Source organism: Salarias fasciatus, chromosome 12, assembly GCF_902148845.1.
Source record: "Salarias fasciatus chromosome 12, fSalaFa1.1, whole genome shotgun sequence".
NCBI lineage: Eukaryota > Metazoa > Chordata > Actinopteri > Blenniiformes > Blenniidae > Salarias > Salarias fasciatus.
This window is the reverse complement of record NC_043756.1, coordinates 24,911,695-24,936,578: the sequence shown is the minus strand read 5'-3', so window position 1 is coordinate 24,936,578 and position 24,884 is coordinate 24,911,695. Positions and strand designations below refer to the sequence as shown.

Genomic DNA, 24,884 nt, shown 5'->3' with positions numbered 1-24,884 from the left:
TGAAATTGCAAGCGCTGTTTTCAGGAGACAGACCCCGGGGGGAGTGGAGGGACAGGCGAATCACCGTGACAAGTCTTTGTTTACCCCTACAGGGATTGTGAAACACATTTATTGAGGTAAAAAAAAGTTGCAAAGTTCTGCTTTAAATGCGAAATAACACAGGGATGTGTAACCGTAACAATAGTTACTGTGAGGTGAACAAAGAAGCATCGGCCACAATGAGGTTGCAGGGGCACATTTATTTTTCAAAATGAGTCGCTGGCACATTTTTTTTTTATCTTGTTGGTGTAAACCATGAAAAAAGAAAATCTGATATGTTACAGAGGTTTATTTTTTCAAACGCAGCATCAAACTCGGTCACAAAGGAAGATCAGGGATTTGTTGGCTACATTACAAAGCTCCTGTAACAGAGAATTGATATCAGGGCTGTCAAACATGTTGATGAAATACAAATAAATGATAAAAATAGTTGTTTAACTGTCCACTCAGGTCTTTTTTCCTGAAACAAGCGAGGTAATACTGGAAACTGCTGAAGGCGGAGATAAAGTGGATGCTAGCTGTTAGCAATGACATCAAAGACAACCTCTGATACAGATTACAGTTTCATTTTGTTAAAAAAAAAAAGCTTCAAATGTAAACTTTTGTGGTAAAACAGGAAATCTGGCACATTTGAAGATTATGATGCTAACATGTTCTCTTCAATGGGACAGTTTGTGAACTAAAATGAGTCCGACGTCCCTGAATGAGATCAGATTCAAAACAACACCAAGTCCAGATCATATTTTACATTTCAATCATGTACAAGTTGTGCTATAGTTTTTCTGTTGTTGTTTTTTTTTTTTTTTGCAAACCTTTATTTTTATTGACATCATGACACGGATGAAGAAAGAGTGCTACAGAGGGTTTTCTACACTTGCTACAGTTTTGCATCCATGAGTCTGACGTATGAGATTTTTCAAAATAAATAAAACGTGTGTGTGTGTGTGTGTCAGGTTGCATCAGGCGCCACATGAGTGACTTAAGGTTATTCTCAGAAGCATTCTGTCAAAGCAAGCTAGATAAAAGTAGTCCGAGAAACCATTTCAGCATCACTTAGACTGGAGTAAAGAACTTTTGGCAAACGTGACATTTTGGCAACGAGATGTGGAAGAGAGTGAATCCAGGGAAAACCTGCGGATCCACGTTGTCCTCTTCAAACTACAAAATCCCAGCAGAAATCTCACCCCAATATTCACATTACAGGTTTGGACCTTATCTCTGAATTCCAACTTAAAGCGGAACGGTCGTTTTTACAATCTGGACCTTATTTCATATTCAAAACAACAACATTTATTCACCTGTTTGACTTTCGTGTGATTTGCAGTTGGTTCAGAGATAATTAGATGCTCCCATATCCATATAACGGCAGCGGGCGGGGCACCGACATGCAGCCATTACAGACGCTCTTTTCTCTTATGTTTGTTGTGGTGTGGTAGATATGTGTAAATTTAGTAAGTCAGCATCACTTAAATGTCTGTAAACCGGCGAGATTGAGCAACTCTCTGGGAACTCTGAAGTGATGATGTCATCACACTGCACCGTGGCGCACATTCATTCTGTTTGTTTACATGGAAGTTGCTAGGCTAAACTGTTAGACACACAAACAGGAGTAGTCCTCCCTCCATGTTCTTTGGAGGTAGGCAGAGTACATAATTTTATGTATGTAATTAACTGGGAAGAAGTCCCTCCGATGTGAAGTGGGCACTACACACCCGATAATCCAAACGTCGTAAAGTTTGAACTTTGATGCTGGGGTCCATGTTGAGCGCTATTAGCCATAGCTGCAATAAATCCCGGTCACGAAGTGGGAGCCTGTGAGCTCAATGTGATCTCGTTGTGAGCTTGTCATTTTACTTTCACAACCAGGATATATGCACACTTGAACCATTGTACCAAAGTTACAACCAGCTGAAAATAAACTCTGCCTAAAAACTCCGATCGAGATGCCGTGGTCTGACCGCAGAGCAGAGACGCTACCTATGACCTGCATCGTCAACAACACAGTGCGCCACGGCGCAGCGTGATGACATCATCACTTCAGAGTTCCCAGAGAGTTGCTCAATCTAGCCGGTTTACAGACATTTAAGTGATGCTGACTTACTAAATTTACATATATCTACCACACCACAACAAACATAAGAGAAATGAGTGTCTGTAATGGCTGCATGTGCCCCGCCCGCTGCCGTTATATGGATATGGGAGTACCTAATTATCTCCGAACCAACTGCAAATCACATGAAAGTCAAAGGGGTGAGTAAATGGTGTTGTTTCGAATGTGAAATAAGGTCCAGATTGTAAAAACGACCATTCCGCTTTAAATATCAGATTTGAACTGAGTAAAGTTGGAATTGTGACATTTAATGACCATGCTATAGGATGAAGATGCTAAGGAGCTAGCATACTACAAAGTATAAACAGAAGATATGAAACAATATCATTCACAATATGTGCTAACCCTTTCCAGAGACTTCACGATTTCATCACACTTAATTCTCATTCTGACTTTTCCTTCCATTATTTTAGCAGTTTTTACTTTCTTTTTTCAATTTTCTCAACATTGCTCAAACTTTTTTCTGAACTTTTAAAGTTTTTTGCCATCATGTTTAAGATTAACCGAGTAACACATATTTCTGTGTTTTTTCATATGAATTCAAAAATCCAGGCTGTGGAGAATGTGATTAAAAAAATAAAAGCTAGAAGCTTTTGAAAGTAACAGTAAGGCTAGCAAAATAAGAAGCACTATTTAAAGACTTACTCATACACAGTCCTTTAAATGACATTTAAATCTCCTCATGCATCTCATCATGTCTACTAGCTAGCAGTTAAATGGAAGCTACAAAGTTTTTTTTTTGTATATTTAACATCATTTATCAAATAAATAAGTTATTGCATTTTCAAGGTAGCATCAGGAAGAAAATCTTTCAAAGCTGAAAGTCTCACAGTGGACATCAAACCACAGATATGTTTCCAAGCTAACAGTATTAGCTTATTAGCAGCAACATTTAAGCTCCTGAAAGGAACAAATGTGACAAATAAACTTAACTTTGATTATAAAGTGTTTTCTTTAAAACGTGAATGAACAATGGAAGAATTGCAGTAGATTGTAGCAAAGGCAGGCAGGGAGATGCTAACCGATGTTGACAGTTCAATTAGCGCCAGATTTATGTCACGATATGTAATTGTGCTGTTTTAATCCAATAAATCCAACTTTTTCAATATTTACAAATATGGAACTGATCTGATCCACTTGATCTGAGAACTTGATAGAATATCTCAGATAACATCTGAACAGCAGGGATCAGTGCAGCACCAGAAAGTTAGCATTATGCTACATTAGCAACTAGCCAGTTCTGTGTGTCAAACATGTGTTTCGAAAGTGTGTTCTTTGTCTCTGCTAGCCTCCCAACATCCATGGTTTCTGAGTTAGCAAGTAAAACATGATGGTGTTGGCTTCCTCCTTGATGTATGGACACTTAGACAGCTAGTAAAATCTGCTACAGTTTGAAATTGTTTCACTTTCTGTTCAACACGATCAAAACCCCCACGCTACCCTGCTAACGCTAGCAGATTAGCATTTAGAAAAAAGTGATTTTGGCACACTTAGAATTTGGAGTGTGTATGTATATGTGTGTGTGTGTGTCTACCAGCCCTCAACCTCCACCACAAAGGGCTCCTTGACGGGGATCCTCCCACTGTTGACGATCACACACTCGGTGTACGGAAGGTTCCTGTCATTGGTGTCCTGGAGCTCGATGGTGTGAACGACAGACTGACACACACACAAACACACAAGCTAGCGTTAGCAGTTCGAGCTCCTCCAAGCGTTCCTACTCAGTGGACACTGGACTCAGTGCTCGGACTCACCATGCCGTCCAGGACCTTCCCAAACACCACGTGCTTCCCGTCCAGCCACGGCGCTCTGGCCGCCAGGATGAAGAACTGAGAGCCATTAGTGTCTGGACCAGCGTTCGCCATGCTCACCTGACACACACACACACACACACAAACACACACACACACACACACACACACACACACACACACACACACACACACACACACACACACACACAGTCATCATACGGAAGTTTAAAGTGTGTGTATGTGTGTGCTGTGCACGTGCGCACTGCTCACCCAGCCTGCTCCTAAGTGCTTCAGTCTGAAGTTCTCATCAGTGAAAGTTGTTCCGTAGATGCTGTGACCTAGAACACAGGTTCTCCTCAGCTGGTTCCTCAACGCCTTAACGTTTTAGTCTTTAGGACAAGACTTTGTTAAAATACCAGTTTTGGTCGAAATTTGCATTGAATAGAACTGTGAGACATGGTGATGCCTCCACCATGCTCACTTATAAAGCAGTAACAGCCCACCTCATGGTGCTGCCACCGCCGTGCCTGTCATCAGGCTTTGTGTTCCAGTTCAGGTGCTTCAGGTTCTCACCTCCGGTTCCGTCTCCGGCCGTGAAGTCTCCTCCCTGGATCATGAAGTCCTTGATGACTCGGTGGAACTTGGTGCCTTTGTAGCCGTACCCTTTCTGATAAAGAGCCACTTACAGCACAAATAAAGACTTTTTTCACTCTGTGTGTGTGTGAGTGTGTGTGTGAGTGTGTGTCTCACCTCTCCTGTTGCCAGGGCAACAAAGTTGTTGACAGTAACAGGAACGACTTCTCCAAACAGGCCAATGACAATGCGTCCGACCTCGTGACCTGAAACTGTGATGTCGAAGAAGACCTAAGGGGGGGGGGGGGGGGGGGGGGGGGTCGGTAGATTATAGAGCATCTTCCTCCTCTAGCATCCACATTATGAGCATCTTCGCATCTTTGTTGGAGTAACATCTGGATTATAGACTGATGTCAGTGTCTCATTGCCTGATAGTAACAGCTGGATGTGTGTGCAGCTGGGGACTGTGCTACTCACTGTAGAAGAGTCTAGGCCTCCACACACACACACACACACACACACACACACACACACACACACACTCAAATACAAACGCACCTTCTCCGTGACTCTCGGTCCGGTCCTGGACGCTGCAGCGGAGCTGGGCTGCAGGCAGGCGGCAGAGAGAAGCAGGAGAGCCGGCAGGCGGAGGACGGAGCGCGGCTCCATGTTGTCTGAGTCCCGGAGAGAGGACGCGGAGGTGACGGCGACAGGGCCCGGTGAGGAGGAGCGGCTGCGGCTGCGGCGGCTGCGGCGGCAGGCCCGGAGCGGAGGAGCGGACACGGAGGAAATCACAACGGAACACAGCTGGACGACGCAGAGAGACGACGCTCCGCACGTAACACGTCATCTGACCACGCTCCCATGTGGGCGGGTCCTCAATGAAGCTCGGCCCACCGAGGAGAGAAACGTTTTAGTTTTTATTACCTTTTTTTTTTTCAGAGACATACAATTGCGTGAATGAAAACACTTTATTATTATTATTATTATTATTATTATTATTATTATTATTATTATTATTATTATTATTATTAGAATTTGAAATATGATCACTTTACCATCTCCTGTAATGGTCATTATTTATTGAGTGATTGGTTTAATATTGTAAATTGATTGTGGGCAGAGGGATTGGAACGTATTTCATTGTAATTTTTGTTGTACATATACAGTACTTTTTTTTTTTTCATTGCTTCAGCAGCCACCCCAGCACTTTCATTGCTCATCACCCAACACATCAAAATTACTCACACACATACTCACACACACACACACACACACACACACACACACACACACACACACACACACACACATGCTTTACAGCAACATGAGGTTCTTGGTTCCCTCCAGCGGACACAGTTTGGCTCATCGCTGAGCACCTGGCCTGTGCAGAGTTCTCTAATTGGAATTTCACTGCAATTCATTAAAAGCTCCACCCCACAGCAAGCTCAACTATCAAGAAGTGGAAAAAAATTCATCGCAATTCAGAGAAATTCCTTACAGCCAAGCAACAGGAAGAATTTCTTGCATATGATGTTTGTTAAATTACTTTATAAACACTGAAATTAAACACAGATTCCCTCCATTCTCAATGTTTTGTAAAATACTTTTTATTTGAAAATTAACAAATAACGCAAAATGGTGTTAAAAGCAATAATAATGTTTTACAGTTCTTGATTCAAAGGGTAACTTTGTTGCGTCTAATTGTCTGAAGTTCCTCAAAGGTTTTGTGATTGAGACGACGTCTTGGGCTTGGTGGATGGACTGGAGGACTGGCTCAGTGGGGCCCTGCTGCCTGGGAATGAGCTCTGCAGGGACAGATGTCTTTTCGGTCCATCGTTCTTTTGCATGTTGCAGTTCTCACAACAAGCTCTGACTATGAGACCTGTAAACAGGGGATTTAAAACTGCTCTCTGAAATCTGTAAATCAGCTGCGTATGGAATACAATCACGTATGATTCTGGGATTTCAGTTCTGCAGTTGTACTTCCTGTTGGAAACCTGAACTCAAATTCGGTCCAGAATTTTGTAGAAACCTGATGAGCACAGATCCTTGTTTAAAGGTGAAAATCAGCCAGCGGGCCCGACGGAATTCCTCTCCTGTAATTCATACAGCCATAAATCTTTGATGGGGCTATTAGGAGGACATTTAGGGAGCTTTAAAGGCTTTATTTCCACTCTGGGGTAATTGAGGCTTTACTGGTTGAAATCCACCAGGGTTAGTTAGTAACTGAGTGACGGTAATTCAATTAAAACATTTGCTGTTCATTTACAAACACACACACACACACACACACACACACACACACACACACACACACACACACACACACACACACACACACACGAGCAGGCCCAGGTAACCTTGGTATATATAAGCATCCAGGTTTAATGCGGTGTCACTTTCATTTACATAGGAGCATGTTGTTAAGGTCCCGCTTTGACATTCAATTAAAACCTTTACATTTCTGCCTAATTAATTCAGCAAATGGCGGCAAGAAAAGACGAATGGACGGGCTGCTTTGACAGGAGGCCGATAAGTGTGTGTGTGTGTGTGTGTGTGTGTGTGTCCTGGCTGTGGTGTTAAGGTCACGGCAGGCTGACTATTATAATTCATCTCTATAGACGTGTATTCAGCTGGGACCTATATTCTGGTTTTCCGCCGTGTTTCCTGCAGCTGAAGCGAGCCGAGCTGCATTTATCGCAGCAGAGCGTCCAGGAGATTTAACGCCATGCTGCAAAGGCTTCATTATACATTTGTTTAGTGCCGAAAACAAGTTGCTGCAACTGATTATTGATCCATGCATGCAGCATAGTGCATTTGTTTGTCAATCAGGAAGAAGAAAATCAAATCTTCTCCGCTGACGCTTCATTTTTTTTTTCCATTGAGTTCTGATTATTCAACGATTCTTTAGTGTTGCACATGATATATACTGTGACATGATGACAATACATAAAGAAGACAGAATAAAATAGGAATATGAAAAAGAAAGGACAAGTACTGTAATTGTGTAAAATGCATGGACAAGTACATGATAAACTGATGTATTTTTAGAGGAAAACAGTCCAGAAGTTTTCTAATTCCACTTGAATCAGGGGTGCAGTTCAGCTACTTATCTCCACGTCCTTCTTTGACTCAGGAGATTTCACTTCCCCACTCTCTGACGACCATGTTTTAGTTTATTTCTTTGCTCCAGTGACGCTGGAGCTAAATGGAAGCGTAACATCTGGCTGCTGAGGCGGTTTCTGAAGGAAAGTTTCCTCTGGTTGCTCCTTCGCAGCTACGCCTGCGGCTGAAGAGTCTCTGCTTTTATCTAAGATAACTTCTGTTCCATCACCTCACAGAGGGAACCTGAACAATATTACTTCTACAGAGATATTCCATGTTAGTTTCTGGACATTGTATTTATGTAGAGATGCATCGATACCATTTTTTTAAAGGACGAGTACCAGTGCTAACTTTCAGCTAGCTGCCAATACCGACGTGCCAAAACCAGGATGTGTTCCAGCTAACTGATGCTGTATTTGCAAATGATGCATGAAGGCTGTGGAGCACCATGAAACAGCTCCAACCACAGTTCTGTCGACACGACGTGACAACAGTCGTTAAGTTGCTGGTTAAGTTGGTTTTTTAAGTTGCTTGTTAGGCCACTGGTTAAGTTTCTTCCTCCTCCTCTTGATATTTTGTCACCACATAATTTATGATCTGTCTGACTTTTATCATCATCATCATCATCATCATCATCAACATTAAAGAATAAGTGTTTCTGAGTATGAGTTCTCCATGCAGTATCGGACCGATACCTGGTGCTGGTATCGGCATCCGTGCATCCCGATATCTGTGTGTAACTGCTTCATATTGCTTTTATTATTTTGTTTTGTTTATTGTCTTTCTACTTGTACACTGCTGTATTTGTTCAATAAAGATAAAGAAATAAATGTTATAAAAATGAAAGCATAATGTTGAGAATACAGTGAAACTGCAGGTGTTTTCCCAGATTTACGAGCAGTCGTTACATGCTAAACAATCTTACTTTAAAAGCAGAGTTTTTAATGAGCTGGACTCCCTGCACGCTTTGTTAAATGAACTCTTGTTAATATTTCTGTGTTTTCTTTTCCTGCAGCCGCCTAAATAATTAGCTTTTGTTGTAGAAAATGATGAATTTGGGCAGTTAATTTATTGATCAGCCGACTCCTTTCAATGTGCTGCGCTTTGGAGAGTCATTAATCAATGGATGGAAACACCTAATTCTATTGCTGCTCAGATTCCGCTTTTTCCTCTGCCGTCTCCTTTTTCTCCCTCTGGATCATCAGAACCCTGCGCAGCGTGATGGAGATCATGGCTATGATGGAGAAAAAAAAAAAGTCAGTTTACATGAACTAAGAGCTCTTTTGTGTCACGTTCAGTTAACACTTCAGAAGAAGACACTGATTCCTCAAAAGTCCTGTCATCTTCACTCATGTTCATGTGGACACACAGAAGATATTTTTTACATTTTTTTTTCTTATTTTGAACTCTTTTGGTCATTTTTTAAGGTTTATTATATGTTCATTCTGCCTTAGATTTTATATATATATATATATATATATATATATATATATATATATATATATATATATATATATATATATATGTATATGTATATATATTATATTATATATATATATATATATACATATATATATATATATATATATATATATATATATATACACATATATATATATACATGTATATATACATGTATATATGTATATACATATATGTATATGTATATATATTAGGGCTGTCAAATGATTAAAATTTTTAAATTACTTTAATGTGTTTGTTTTTTAGCTGTTTTTTCCTTTGTTTTAAGGTGTTTTAGTAGTTCACAGTATTGTGTTTTTAACTTTTTAGCGGTTTAGAATTGTTTTCATTTACTTTTTAAAGCATTTTTGTAGTCTAAGGTTGTTTGACTTTGTTTTATACATTGTTTTAGTAATTCATGGCACAACTATTTTAGCATTTTATAGTTATTTTTTTATTTGCTTATTTTCTGTATAAGCAGCGAAAAACAGCTAAAAGTTGTTTCAGTTCATGTGTTGTAACAGTTTCAGTTTGTTTTGAGCAGTTTACAGTTTTTTTTACTTAGCGTTTGAACTCATTGACCTCCTGGTGATCTTGTATTGACTCTTCATCATTTCCCATGCAGCAGGTTTTTAGCAGGAATCCTTTCAGACTCATACTTACAGGATGAGGGTTCTTGGAGTGTCGTGGTGAGCTGCACTGACCCGTTCCCTGTGCTCACGTCAACACGACCTACGTACAGCTCTGAGGTCAAAGAAATCCAGGACCTGTGACTTCCTGCCAGCTACCGTGGACCCTCGGCTCGTGCCTCGGCCAATCAGGCGGTCTGTTGTTGCTGCGCATTCCTGCGCGCTGAAAAAGTGGCTGCGAGCTGACACCCCTTCATTTTCAGACGCTTATGTTTGTGTTTTTGTTCGTTATCAATCCACCAGAGGTCCTGAGGATGACAAATGGGGCCTGTCAGGGTGACGCCAGCCATAACAACACACACACACACACACACACACACACACACACACACACACACACACACACACACACACACACACACACACGTTTACATTCTCAGGCATTAAGTCTGATGTCCTTATCCGCAACCGCTTACAATGACTGATGTACACACATTTACTGTTGCACAGGTGTGTGTGTGTGTGTGTGTGCGTGTGTGTGTGTGTGTGTGTGTGTGTGTGTGTGTGGTAGAGCAGACGGGTGGGTAGGGGTCACGGATAACAAGCCATACCCAAAACACAATGAGCTGTAATCTGTCTTATCACACGCACACACAACCACACACCCACACACACACACACACACACACACACACACACACACACACACACACACACACACACACACACACACACACTGCTATCCCCTCTTTTAAAGCACCCCCCCTCCCTCTCCCCAGCCAATTTGTATTGGAAATGATGAGATGAAGCAGAGTTGACTTTTCTCTCAGATCAGATGAAAACAAAAACAAAAACAGACTCACAACAAGATCAAGTTTTCAAAAACTGTTTTGAAGAAAAGGAGAGAAACCTGAGGTCCAACACACCGGGGATGTGGTGAGACGTCTGCCCAGGAAGACGATCTGACGATGGACACCTAAGGGACAAGAGAGGAGAGGAGGGACAGGAGGGGAGGCTCGGCAGCAGACTTCTTCTTCTTCTTCTTCTGCCATCGCCTCCAGTTCAGCTTCAGTTTAACCACTTTGAAGACACAGAACATGAGACGTGAAACACATCCACACTTCAAAAACAAGAGCACAGCTGGACCTGTCCCCTCCCGTCCCAATGGACCTGTCCCCTCCTGTTCAGGTGGACCTGTCCCCTCCCGTCTTGTGATGTGGACAGACTTGACCACAGTGAAGGATCCGTCCCTCGCTCCTCCATGCTGTCTCAATCAGCCCTTCTTTTACGTAACTCACGTCCTTGGAGCTGCGGCGCTGCAGGGTCACGACCTCGGAGCTGAAGGTTTACAGCAGGGTGCATCAGAGACCAGAGAGACGCTCTGGTCTCACTTCATCTCCAGACTAACGTTTTAAGCCAGCTCCTTTGAGTTTCTTTGAGCAGAGCGAGGAGCTGAGGACTGATCCTGCAGGGTCCGTCTGCTGCTGTTGTTCCAGATGCAGCTGAAATGCTTTAAAGCCCGCAGAACGGAAAACACTGATTTAAAGTGCAAATCTCAGTGAGCGTAAAGATGTGACACTCAAAGCTGTTTTCAGAAAACGTTTGCGTTTCAACCTTTTTTATTCGTGAAAATCTGTAATACGATTTCTGAGAAAGAAGTGAGAAATTCTTTTCTTTTTCATTAAGATAATCTGTAGATTAACAACTTCTTTAACTTCCCTGTGATATAAAGGAGATCAGCTTGAAGCAGTCATTTGGTTTTGAGTATTTTTAAGATAGATAGATATTTTGTTATTTCAGAGGGAAATCCCAGTTTTCAGCAGCTCACACGCAACTTCAGTAAAAGAAAGACAAAAGCAGGCAGGTTACTAACAAATAACCAGACTGACATTAACACCAAACATGTGTCATGTTAAAAATGTCAAATAGAATAGTTTTTTCTTTTCTTTTTTTTTATCAGTGCACGCTTGTTCTGTTCTGTTGAAAATAATAATAATAATAATAATAATAATAATAATAATAATAATAATAATAATAATAATAATAATAATAATAATAATAAGGGATTTCGAGCTCTGATCTTTCACGTTTAGTGTCAATAAGGATCGTTTAACTGAAGTGGAAGATTAATACAATGGAGAGAGAGAGAGAGAGAGAGAGAGAGAGAGAGAGAGAGAGAGAGAGAGAGAGAGAGAGAGAGAGAACGAGCCCCAGACCCCCTCGGATCTGAGCGCCAGCTCGCTCGGCCAGTTTTGGCTCCGGAGACGCGCAGGACGCAGCGGACCGTCCCGGCTCGACCCTCGATGGTTTACCGCCGCCCGGAGGAGGGACAGACCTTCCAGGAGCCGCGCACAGTCTGACAGCTGTAAGCCTCCCTTTTCCTCCGCTTGCATAACTTTCTCATCCGCCCGCGGGAACTCCCGGAGCCCCCCGGCGGAGCCCGTCCGCGCTCCGAGCCGCTTGCCGCGCGCTCTGCCCCGCCAGCCACTGCGCGGCGCCGCTCGGCGCCCCCTTACCCGCCCCGGGTTCGGATTAACCACACTTTACTTCAGTGAAGCAGATCTAACTTTTCTTTTTGAACCAAAGCAAAGAGAGCACGTGAGTCAGGGGGTGAGCGCGCGCGGCTTTCGGCGCGGTTGTCGTGCGTAAAATGAGCGCAGCAAACAGGCGTGGTGGCGCAGGGAGCGGGAGAGGGGGGCTGGAGATGCACTCAAACCGCCCTTCCATTCATTTCATTCTGTGGGATCAGATTCGGCTCTTTTCAAAAGAAGGAAGACAATTTTAAAAGAAGAAGGAAGCTTTTTAAAGAAAGCAGAAAAAAAGTAATTTCTGTTCATACCCCAAAATCCCAAATACACATTATAATTAGAGGGATTGCGTTCCTTTTATTTTATTGTCTTCTAATTCACCGTTTCTCACTTAATTAAAAATAAAATTTAAAAAAATGCTCTCGCTGTTTTTCTTTAACTTTGTTTGAACATTTGAAATAAATCGTCGCGGCTGATGGGTAGTGACGCTTTTAATGCTGATGTTCAAAATCCTGCAGAATCAAACATCTTTATTCCTTCACTGAAATAAATGTGGCTTCATTTAATCTCTACAAATTCAAGTTGAAGCACGAAGTGAAAATAATCCAGGTGAGAATTCAGCAAATGTGTCTTTTCAATGGAAAATATTTTTATTGAATTTAGTCAAAGTTTCCTCTTTCACCAGAAGTCAGTTCATTCAGAGGAGATGCTGAGATTATCTAGATTTTCACTGAAAATTTCACAACAATCCCACTTGAGATTGTTTTACAAAAGTCAATTTACATTTATTTATTCTGCAAATTTAATATTTGATTCAGGTCAAAATAAAAAAAAAGAAACAGAAAATCCTTTCTGTTTTTTGGAATTAAACAGTGAATTTACTGGAGCCACACTCAGCTTCAGCTGTGACAGAAATGAGCTGAACAGAGGGATGAGTGGAGGAGGTCACAGTGTCCGGCGGTTTGTGTGTTTGAGCTGCATCTGCCTTGCTTCTGGGACGCAGCGCCGTCTGTGTGCGTGCGTGTGTGTGTGTGTGTGTGTGTGTGTGTGTGTGTGTTGATGTACTTCCTGTCCTGTGCCCCCCTGCAGCCGTGAGCCATGCTGAAGCCGGGCGACCCGAGCGGCTCGGCCTTCCTGAAGGTGGACCCGTCATACCTGCAGCACTGGCAGCAGCTCTTCCCTCAGGCCCAGCTCAAGGCCCCCCTGGCGCCGCCGCCGCCTCCCCCCCAGGACCGCCTGGCCCTCCCCGTGGACGCCCTGCGCCCGTCCCGCCTGCACGGCCACCTCCTGGCCTCCTCTTCATCGTCCACGTCCTCGTCCTCGGCGTCCTCGTCCGTCTCCATCTCCAGCCCCGCCGGCCTGTCCCAGCTTCCCGTCCCGCAGCAAATCGCGCTCTTCGGCCAGGCGCTGGCCCCGGCGTGCTCCGGGCCCGGAGGACCGGGAGGAGGGGGAGGTGGAGGAGGGGGAGGAGGGGGAGGGGGGGACCTGGTGGTGGTGGTCCCCACGGAGAACCAGCAGGGTCACAACCCAGCGGCGGGGCTCCTCCATCAGGCCAAAGAGCAGCCGGGCTGTGGGGGGGTGGGGGTGGGGGTGGTGTCGTCCAGCGTGAAGAGCGGCGGCAGCGGCGGTGGAGGAGGAGCGGGAGGAGGCGGCGGAGGCGAGGAGGGCGCCAAAGGAGTGGCGGGCGGCTTCAAACTGACGTCCGAGGAGCTGGACTACTACCTGTACGGACAGCAGAGGATGGAGATCATCCCAATCAGCAACCACACCGGGGAGCTCAACAACCGTATGTCACACACACACACACACACACACACACACACACACACACACACACACACACACACACACACACACACACACACAGCGCGACCTTTGACCCCGCCATGTCACCTCTGCCCTCTGCAGGTGAAACTCTTTCTTGCTCATGTCATTTAGCACAATGCTTTAACCGAACTACTGTTTTCTAAACAGAAAGCTTTTCACCACACTTCACTCATAAAAACACATCCTGGACTTTCAGAATAAAAATCTGATCAGGCCTCATTTTCAATTATAAAGTCAGGATTTTTTAAATCACTGGCAAATTCAACTTTGTGCGCATGTTTTTTTTTAAATAAATGATATTTATTGGTCAATGATTTAATAATTGACTAACATATTTACAAATGAAAACAAACAGATCATTTTGAGACTAATTTAAGAATTGGTTTCAGAGAAAATACTTTTTAATTGTCATGTTGAAAAAAATGCATTTTAAACTCAAAGTAAACTTCAAACTTTGACACACGTTGGCTTCAGTTCATGTTTTTTTCAGACATTAACTCTGAATTCTCAAGGTTAAATTTATTGTAAAACTCAGTTTTCCTGACGGTTCAGTCGACTGCAAAGTGTTCACATTTTAAATTAACATGATTTATAATTTTAGAACTTCAGTGTATGACTGTAGGAGGAGGTGTGTGTGCGTGTGTGTCAGAGTTCAGAGGTCAGCAGACTGACAGTTAATATTACCAGACTCAGAACGGACTCTTCTTTTTTCTTTGTTTCCTGCACCTGTCCTCCTTTCTCCACATTTCTCCACCTCATTTCAAACTGTGTTTTTATCAGAAAGCATTTTAAAAATTATTTCAGGATTGATTCAGTTTCTCCAGAGGAAAAGCCTTCAGTTAGCCACATTTAGTCAGACCCTTTTTTAGAACTTGGATTTTTGAAGTGGAGTCGAATTTAAATTAAAGTGAAAATCAGAATAACGATTGGTTTATTTAATTCTGAATTATTTTAAGCTCCTGCGGTGATATTTGCGCTCTGTGTTTTGGGGGACAGCGCTTTAACTTTGAGTTGCGCGTTCAGACGGGTGAGGCGTGTTGGAAGCGGGACTCGAACCCGCGCGCTCCGGCTCTTCGCACACGGTGACTTCTTTCACGTGAAACGTCTGTTGCCTCTGTCGCCTCTGTCGCACGAGTCCGGAACAGCTGTGATTAAAAAATAAAATAATAACAATATTCCAGAAGAGTCACGTGACATTTCCCGTTCCGATGTTTAAATTCAATCAATTATTTAATTTAAGACACACAAAATACAGATAAATAGAACATTTAAAAAATCGTTTTACACTCATTCCAATTAATATAAACAACTTTTTACACACGTGCAAGCAAACAACCATAATACACAATGAAAATACATAATTAACTTAATCTGTTTAAATTTAAATTTACTCCCGTAATTTGTCGTAGAACATAATTCGATTTTACCGGAGCTCCGAAGTCGTTTTACCCTTTTGCAAAATTCATTTTAAAAATAATTCTGGATAAGACTCGGCGCAATGCGAAACGCTCCGAAAATTATACGCGCTCGCTCGCTCGCGCGCGCGTGCGTGCGGTGGTGCGTGTATATCGCGCGGTGATAAAACGGCCCATCAGCAGTAATCTGAGTCGATACGCGGCGGCAGGGCCGATGAGGGATGGAGGGACAAGCAGGAATTAATTGCCGTATATAGTTTTGTGTTTGTGGAGCGGAGAGAGAGAGAGAGACACCGGGATCGATCCCGGGGCCTCCCGGCCCCACATTCATCATCCCTACACGGCCCCGCTCTGCGCGCTCTCTGGGGCGCGCGAGCCCGCGTGCAAGTCTCTGTGTGTGTGTGCGTGTGTGTGTGTGTGTGTGTGTGTGTGTTTAGGTGGGGGTATAGATAAAGCAGTCTCACACACACACATGCACACAGACAATCCCTCATCTGTCACTGTCTGAACTCCATTATTAATTACACCAATAATAATAATAATAATTATTATAATAATTATAATAATAATAATAATTTTAAAACGGTATATATTAAAACAACGACTTGTGGAAGATTAGAAAATACTGGAGAATTTATTGGATTAATCAGTTTTTCCTGTTTTCAGTCATTATTGATACTTAATTGATCCCTGAGGATTCTTCAGTATTCTCGGATATAGGTTATTTATTTTGCCTAAATGTATTTTAATAGAATTTAGATTTATTTGTCCGTGTAAATCATTTACAAGGCATTTATATTTATTTTGCGCATTCCTGTATTTTGTATGTTTTTGAAGTGTTTGGAATGAATAATAATGTTAGTATTAATATCAATAATTGAAAAACATTTCAGCTCTGGAAATGATCTAAATATTTATTTCTTTTGTAATTATTTGAAATAAGAAAGGATAGATGTTTTAAATTATACGATGTTTAAATAATTCTTTATTTTATCAATTGTCATTATAAAGGTTTTATCTTCTTCAGAGACGCATTCACACCTTGGTTTGATTCACGTTACTGGAATGTTTGTATTTTAATATTTTACGGCCTTGTTACCACATCTGGTGTTGAAAGGTAACACGGAGTTTATTGTCCTGAACAGTGTTTCTCTCTCTCTCTCCCACACACACACACACACACACACACACACACACACACACACACACAAACAGATGACATCAAACTACAGGTATTAATGACAAAGAGTTTGTAAAAACGTTTCTCTGATGTAAACTCTGCTCAAACCGGAGGATTTTTCACAAAAGGAAGAAACTCTCAAAACTTCGAGACGCTGCAATAAAACCAGAAATCCGAGAGATCCGAAAGAACTGCAAGAAAGACAGTGTGTGGTAAAAATAAGATCAAAGTTATGTTTTACACAGATGTGTAATGAAAATCTGAAGTCTTTTCTTGAAACCACGATCAGCTTCTGGTGATTTTTTGGTAAAAGTTGCGTCTCCCAGTTTGTTTGTGCTTTTCATGCATCCTGATTCCAAATGACAGAGTTTCATCTGAAGCTTCAGGCCAGAGGAAAGGCTCTGCCGGGTTTTCTGTGCTTGTAGCTGCCTGAAGGGGGGCATGGGGGAGAAGTGTGTGTTCAGTGGTCCTCTTGTCTGGGCCCAACTGGACCTGGTTCTGGTCCATTTCAGAGTAATCCCATTCGAAATCTGACGCGCTGAGACCAGAATTAGGTGCTGAAAGTCTGGTCTGTCAGACTGAACTTGTTTTATGAATGATGAAGTGTTTTTCAGAATAAAATTCAGACGATGAAAACATGAATGAATGTAGAGAAGATTCAATGTGGCTGTTTGGATTAGATTAATCAGGATCTTCTGAAATATGTTAGTGATAGATTAAATGTTGTAATCTGGGCTCTAATCTGCCCCGACACGCCAGCTGCTCTGTTCTGTGAAGGAAGAAGGTAGAATCGCTGTAATCTAAAGGCTATTTTTCTGTCTTTACTGCTTTTGGCCACTTTTGGTTCCGTCGGTGTTGTGATTGTTTCCCTCATGACTGAGCAGGAAAAGAAAATGAAGACAGCATTTTTATGTCCGATCAATAGAAACGTATTTAAGCTTTACTGTATGTCTTTGTTGGGCTCATAAAAGGAGTGAGAGGAAGTTAACTGACAGCTGGGACGGATTCCGCTTTGATAAGAAACAGATCGATTCTCTGAAGTACATCTGGACTTAATGTCAGCTGGCAGCTTCATCCTCCACCAGGCAGCTGGACAGGCTAACACGCTAACTGGGTAATGCGCTAACTGGCTAACAGGCTGAAAGGCTAGTAGGCTAACTGTCTGACACCTTAACAGACTAACAGGCTAGCAGGCTGGCATGCTAACAGGTTGACATGCTAACAGGCTATTAGGCCAACAGGCTGAATAGCCAACAGGATAACAGGCTGCCATACTAACAGGCTGATATGCGAACAGGCTGACACACTAACAGGCTGATATGCGAACAGGCTGACAAGCTAACAGGCTAACAAGCTAATTGGCTAACAGGCTGACATGCTAACAGACTAACAAGCTAGCATGCTAATAGGATAACACATTAACAGGTGACAGACTAACACGTTAACACATTGACAGGCTAACAGGCTGACATGCTAATAGACTCACAGGCAGACACGCTAATACACTAATACACTAATACACTGACAGACTAACATGCTAATAGTCTAACACGTCAACAGGCTGACAGGCTAACACGCTAATAGGCTAACAGGCTGGCAGGTTAATAGGCTGGCTGGCGAGCATGCTGGCAGGCTAACATGCTAACAGTCTGACATGCTAATGAGCTGAGAGGCTAACAGTCTAAAAGGCAAACATGCTAACAGGCTGAGAGGCTGACTGTCTGTGTGACTGTCGGTGTGGTACAGCAGTAGAGCCGGGCCTAGTTGTGGGTGTATGGAGGATGAGCTGGAGGCCTCATTGAGGACATTTGGAGTTCGTTTGGTGTCTGTTCATCCGTTCACACAGTTTGGATGTTTCCAGTGAGATGTGATGGCTGAGGAGAGGAAACGCTGAAGACAGAAGGAGAGGAAGAAGAACTGCAGGCTGGAAGCAGCTGGAGCTCAGAGGAAAATATTGGAACACAATACACTTTGAATGACCAGAGTTAGCAGAGAGTACACAACAAGTTTACACAGATCATCACACACACACACACACACACACACACACACACACACACACACACACACACACACACAGACCACGCGCACATACACTCACAAAGGTAAAACATATATAGAAACAGACATTTCATTAAAAAAATAGACTTGTATAACTAGAACAGCGAACTTAGAAATCAAACGGAGACATATAAAAGTAGAATCACAAAATAACTAATGCAAACACCTGAAATCTTTATTCAGAACTAAGTTTAAATTCAAATAAACTGTCTGGTTTATTCAGGAGCGGAATTTTATGTAAATTAGGTATGAATTAATTCCGGTCTTCCTGTGCATGCTCGTCCACTGAAATAAAAACATAGATGTGTATATGTTGACAAATATTGTGGAAACAGACATATTGACACACAAATGCTGTATAAGTAGAAACATTTCCTCTTTAATTTTTTCGCCATATTTTACTTCTTTGTATTTGGGATTTACAGAGAATAGATAAGATCATAAAGTTTTGACTGGACGAGAGCAGCGGCAGCGGCTCTAGGATGAGCGGTGTTGGGATGTGTGTGTTAATCCTTCCTCATCCATCAGGACGAAGCCTGTTGGTGAAGCCTGTAGTCCGCAAAAGATCCTGATACCACAAATCCCTCAGTGTGATCGGACAGCTCCACCAGCTCCACTAAGGCTCTCCTGCAGATTCACTCACGCTTACAGTCATCCAAAAAACTGCATGTAAAATTTACTGCACTAACTAACTAACTAACTAACTAACTAACTAACTAACTGGTGCAGCTACGTTAAGATCAAATTACAAAAACAAAACTAAACAAACAAACAAACACACACACACACACACACACACACACACACACACACACACACACACACACACACACACAACCCTCCGTCCGCATTAATCTGGATGTTTGCAGTACACCAAGAGCCTCCTCTCTGGGCTGTACATTTCGACAGGAGGTTTTGTGTTTTTCAGTGTGTCTGATGACTTCCTCCTGCACTGTGAGCATTCGGCCAATCTCTGACTGCGACATAAGACTCCATTTACTGGTTTGTTTGTTTGATTCCAGTTGCAGAAACCACATGTGTGTTTGCAAACTGCTTCCTCAGATTTTTTTCAGGCGAGTCACTTGTGAGTAAAAAGGGTGTACTGTGCCCCAGAGGGGCTGGTGTTTGGAGAGAATCTGATGTTGGGACTTTTAATAGTTTGTGGCCATTTGACATGTTTTTAGAGAGGTTTTGTCTTCATCGTAGTCATTTGTGACTTTTAGTCAGGTCTACAGTGACAGCCGCTGATAAAATGATGCTGCGAGGCTCCAGAACCCTGCGGCCCTGAACAGGATAAACCGTTCAGAAGACGAGTGACTGGGTGAGATTGTATTTTCACATGAACCTCAGAACAATCCATTTATTTCTAGAGACTCTGCTCACAAAGCTGTAATAACTTTTATTATATAAAAATACTGAACTTTTTGCTGGCTCATTTTGCAAAACTTCTCTCTATGAACGGATAAAATTCTCCGTCTTTGATGCCATTTTTTGTGAATGACATTTGCTGATATACGATCATTTAGGAACACATCCAATAACTTCAAAACAACATCTTAAATGACCTGAAGTCTTTCTTTTGCCTGTGTTTGTTGAAGGAAAGTGGAGTCCTATGTGATCGCTTAATGAAACATGTATACAAATAATCAGATTCAGGCAGCACTTGCCGTGTAAAAGCTGTCTAAATGTACTTTTAAGTGGAAATGGTCAAATGTGTGCTGTGACACTGTTAACTCACAGCTTTTCAAGTAGCTATTTCTACCTTAATTCCACAGATGCTTCTTCATTGTTGAAGTCTGCTCATTACTGAAACAGAAATAGAAATTGTGGTCATCAGTGTAATGTGAGACTCTCACGTCCAATAAAAATGTTTGTGTAACTTTAACAAAGTCCTGGAGAATTTTTCCCATTCACTCAACTGTGAAACCTCTGTGGTTTATAAATGACTGTAATCTGCTTTAATTAACTCCAATTAATCATGGTGTAAAAGTATCTGTCAGTCCATCGGAAGGAGGATATTTCGTTTTGGGAAATAGCGAGAGTGAAGAAGAAACAACACTAACATCCTGCTGTACTCGGTGGGAGTTTTTCCCATCCAGATAACAATCTCTCATTATGTTGCCACAGTCAATTAACATCCATTACTGTCAGCCTGCATCGCTGAGTAAATGTTGACACTCGCTAATTCCCAGCGATACGCCGCTCACTGCATTCAGCCTGCCAAAACACAGCACACGTAATTCCGTTTTAATCGGGAAACTTTTTTCTTCTGCGTGCTTTTTTCACTGGTTCAGAAGGAAAAAGTGTTTTTGAACAGGAGGGAGTGAAAACAGGAGGCTGACGAGTCGACGCTGCTCTGTCCTCTGCAGCTCTTCTTCAGACCGTTAAAACAAAATCAACCACTCCTCTGAAGAAATGGAGGTCTGGCAAATATTTGGTTCGAATTAAGTTGTCATTTGTTTCAAAAAAAGAGATGAAGCTTTCTGTGACATTTTTCAGTTCCGTGATGATTTAAAAACCAAAATATAACCTGGCAAAAGACGTGCAGCAACGAATTGCTTCACATGTCAATCTGGGATTTCACTCGGCAAATCCATTCGGGGAAGGAGGGACTTGCTGTAGATCTCTTTGCGTTCATTGGACAGAAGGACACAGTGCACCCGCCTAACCATGTTTGGTTTCAGCCAATCACTGCAAAGAAAAAACCTTTTGCTGATCGTTTTTCAAAGACACAATAGAGGATTCATCCAAAACAGATTTAATCGCTGTCGGGATATCCATTGTTTTCACTAGCCATGCTAATATTATTAGCAGTCTGTTGCTTCCTGCTTCCGTCAAAGCTTCATGTCCCGCCCTAAACGACGCGTGATTGGTCTGACCGAAAAAAATCCGAGCGTGATTGGTCTGACTGAAAAAAGTCCGATCCCGAGCACATGGGCGCGAGCGGTACAAGATGGATTCTCGTGGTGTGTAAGAACAAATACCACGAGAATTCAGCTTGTGGCAAAGTTAACCAAAATAACCATTTTGAAAAAGTTCCCCTTCGTTTACAAAAAGCTGTATTTCCAGTAGGCCTGGGCGATTATATGATCGTGATTGGTGATCGCGATTAATTTCCAGTCGATCACGGTGATCAGCTGAGAGCACATTTACTCGATCAGACATGGCAGAAATGTGCGTAACACAGCCAATCACAGTCGACTTTTTCCTGCTCAACTCCCGCCTGTAAGTTGTCTGAGAAGTAAACAGAGATGAACGTGGAGCTGAGGGCAGCGAAGCAGAGGAAGTCAGCAATGCCTCGGCGTTATCCTCTGAAGATGAGGCTGCTGGTGACAGGAAAGGCTGCTCCACCCGCACCGCTGCTAGCTCACCGATCCGCAAGGAATCTGGTCTTTTGAGTCCAGGAACTACTGGTGATACAGTTTAACTAACGATCGTTCAGTTCTTCTCTTTTACTGAAAATGACGGGGCATGGCATCATTGAACATATCACCACGTCTTGCCGCTAAAACTCTTCTTCTAACAACATGCAGAGAGCCTGAAGCGCTGCAACGCCCCTCTTCTTCTGTGGTGTCTGTGTAAAACAAGGTTGAACATGCAAACAGCACACCTAGTGGCATGAAGTGCAAATGCAGTCATGACGTTGTGTGTGGCTGTGGTCTGAATGAGGATCTCCCTGGGGTTATTCCAAATGTTTCAGAAACCAGAATATTTATCTTAACACGAACATTGAGTGCACGTCGAATATTGACTCCAGTGTCATCTTTTCAGGCCACTGCACCATACGAGCAACATTTTAAGAGGAGAAAAACGATTACTTTTGTCAATTTTTTTTATATTATTGTAGTTATGTACTGTTACATTTTAAGTCTAATCTGTCCAATCTAGATTATTTAAATTTTGTACATTTGGTGCAAGCATTAATGATGGCAGCAGCATATTTAGCATCAGAACTTGAAAATAATGTTTGTTCTAAAGCACCTTCATTATCCCCAGGCGGTTTCTTTAGTTTTTTAATCTTTTATAGCAACAAAAATCCTCAGGGCTGCAAACTGTCACACTCTAACTAACAATCATTCAGTTTTTCTCTTTTACTGAAAAAACAATGCATCGCAAGATTTTATTATCTTGGTGCTAGATTTTTTTTCCATTTAGCACTGTTCAGTGAGATTGTTGTTGTATTTTTCTATGTTTATATTATTTAATTTGCATTGCTATTTATTTGGTTTGTTAATAAAATGTTAAACAATTCTATAGTTCTAGTTTTCAGTGCAGATGCTTTAAAACTGGTTTAAAAACAATATAACATATCGTGATTTTAATCGAGATTGAATGATATGAAGAAAAAAATCGTGATCATTTTTTTTGCCATATCGCCCAGCCCTAATTTCCAGTGTCTCTGAGTGTCGTTGTCGTGTAAACAGGCTCTCAAAATGCAACCAAAGTTTTGTGTCTTCACTTGAACTCTTGGCTGTAAACGATCTTGAATATGATGAAATGAGAAAATCACCTTTTCACTTTTATGGAGCACAATGACGTTACATTCTGTAAGTTATTCTGGACAAGCTACAAAACATACGAGGCTCATAACGTGGAGACACAGTCGACACACTGCAGATGAAACGTCTCGTCAACAACTGCGTCGATTCAAAACAACTTGTTTCATTCAAATCCTCCATGAAGAGCTCCACCCTTTTGGTGAAAATGTGCAGAAGCTCTAAGATGAAGTAAGAGTCTGTTTGTGTCGTGTCTTTTTTCCCACCAGGCTGCGACATGTGTGCAGACAACAGGAACGGCGAGTGTCCCATGCACGGTCCGCTCCACTCCCTGCGGCGGCTCGTTGGCACCAGCAGCTCGGCGGCACCTGTCACTCTGCCCGACGTCCCCGACTGGCTACGAGATCTGCCCAGAGAGGTAGCCCCTCCCCTTCTGTCCTGTGACCAGCTCACCCTTCACCAACCACACACACAACAAAAACACGTCCACTTCTTTGATCTGACCTGCCGCTGTACGAAACAGCCGTGTCTCCACTTATGCAGATGATGTTCTTTAATTTAATACTGTGTTTTTACTCTTGTCTGTCTACTTACACATATTCAGAAAACCTGTTGACATCAGAACATGTGTTTACTCAAAGTTGGATTTTCCTTGTTCAAGTGTTTGTAAAACTCTGCACTGAAATATTTTTTAAAGACTCACATCACCATCTCATGTGCCTGTGTGTGTGTTTGTGTGTGTGTGTGTGCAGGTGTGTCTGTGCACCAGTACAGTTCCCGGTCTAGGTTATGGGATCTGTGCGGCTCAGAGGATCCCTCAGGGAACTTGGATCGGCCCGTTTCAGGGCGTTCCTCTGCTGCTGGACAAGCTGCAGTGTGGAGCCATCAGGAACACCAGACACCTGTGGGAGGTAAGAGGGCGGAGGGGGAGCCCCAGGGGGCCAGTACTCTGGTGGGGCCCAACGCCAACAACTTTGAAGACTGAATTCTGTGAGGATGACCAAATAGCACTGCTGTGTTCCATCCATTCATCCATCCATCCATCCATCCATCCATCCATCCATCCATCCACCCATCCATCATCCATCCATCCACACCAATGTGATGTGACAGTGATGCAGGTGTTTTCAGGTATTGAAATTAGTGTTTCTGTGTGTGTGTGTGTGTGTGTGTGTGTGTGTGTGTGTGTGTGTGTGTGTGTGTGTGTGTGTGTGTGTGTGCGTGTGCGTGTCACCTCTCGGTTCATTGATCACAGCAGATTGTATTTACATACAGTGGCAGGAGAAAGTCAATGTGGCGGTTATAAACAGCTGCATTAGCATCGCTGAGGGGGGAGGCAGGGAGGGGGAGGCGGGGGTGGGGAAGTGTTCAAAGGGGGCAGTGAGGGATGCTGGGAGAAAGAGAAATAGATGAGTCCCCCGTGGCTCTGTTGATAAAGGTCAGTCAGACATCGGTTGACCAGACATCAGTCTCTGCTGTTAACTGCAGCAGGAGTGAGAGGAGGAAGGGGGGAGGGGGCGGACGAGGAAGAAGGGGAGGAGGGATACTAGTGCTGGGGGGTTCCAGGGGGTAGGAGGTCACGGGACTTGGGGGGTATTGAAGACATGAGAGGTCAAGTGTCACCTCATGTTAGGATTCATTTCTTTAGTCCTTTTACCTGAAATAATCAAAAGGTGAACTGCTAGCATGCTTGAAGATTAAGG

The 24,884-nt window shown here is 42.7% G+C and overlaps 2 protein-coding genes across 2 annotated transcripts in view; one reads left to right on the top strand and one right to left on the bottom strand.

Annotated features, from left to right (window-relative positions):
- Positions 1 to 2,171: 2,171 nt before the first annotated feature.
- LOC115398052 (peptidyl-prolyl cis-trans isomerase C-like) lies at positions 2,172 to 5,246 on the bottom strand. Its single transcript, XM_030104676.1, has 6 exons — positions 5,035 to 5,246; positions 4,654 to 4,767; positions 4,477 to 4,570; positions 4,174 to 4,241; positions 3,904 to 4,020; positions 2,172 to 3,808 (listed from the first exon to the last, which is right to left on the bottom strand). Exons 1-6 carry the CDS (start codon positions 5,143 to 5,145, stop codon positions 3,680 to 3,682), a joined length of 633 nt encoding a protein of 210 aa, XP_029960536.1. The 5' UTR covers positions 5,146 to 5,246; the 3' UTR covers positions 2,172 to 3,679.
- Positions 5,247 to 11,939: 6,693 nt separating this feature from the next.
- Positions 11,940 to 24,884, top strand: part of LOC115397815 (putative histone-lysine N-methyltransferase PRDM6) — an 83,082-nt gene continuing 70,137 nt past the window's right edge. Inside the window, exons 1-4 of the mRNA XM_030104286.1 lie at positions 11,940 to 12,039; positions 13,292 to 13,988; positions 23,451 to 23,599; positions 23,934 to 24,092. Of these exons, the coding sequence (XP_029960146.1) occupies positions 13,301 to 13,988; positions 23,451 to 23,599; positions 23,934 to 24,092 (996 nt within the window). The 5' untranslated portion in view covers positions 11,940 to 12,039; positions 13,292 to 13,300. The remainder of the gene's footprint in view (positions 12,040 to 13,291; positions 13,989 to 23,450; positions 23,600 to 23,933; positions 24,093 to 24,884) is intronic.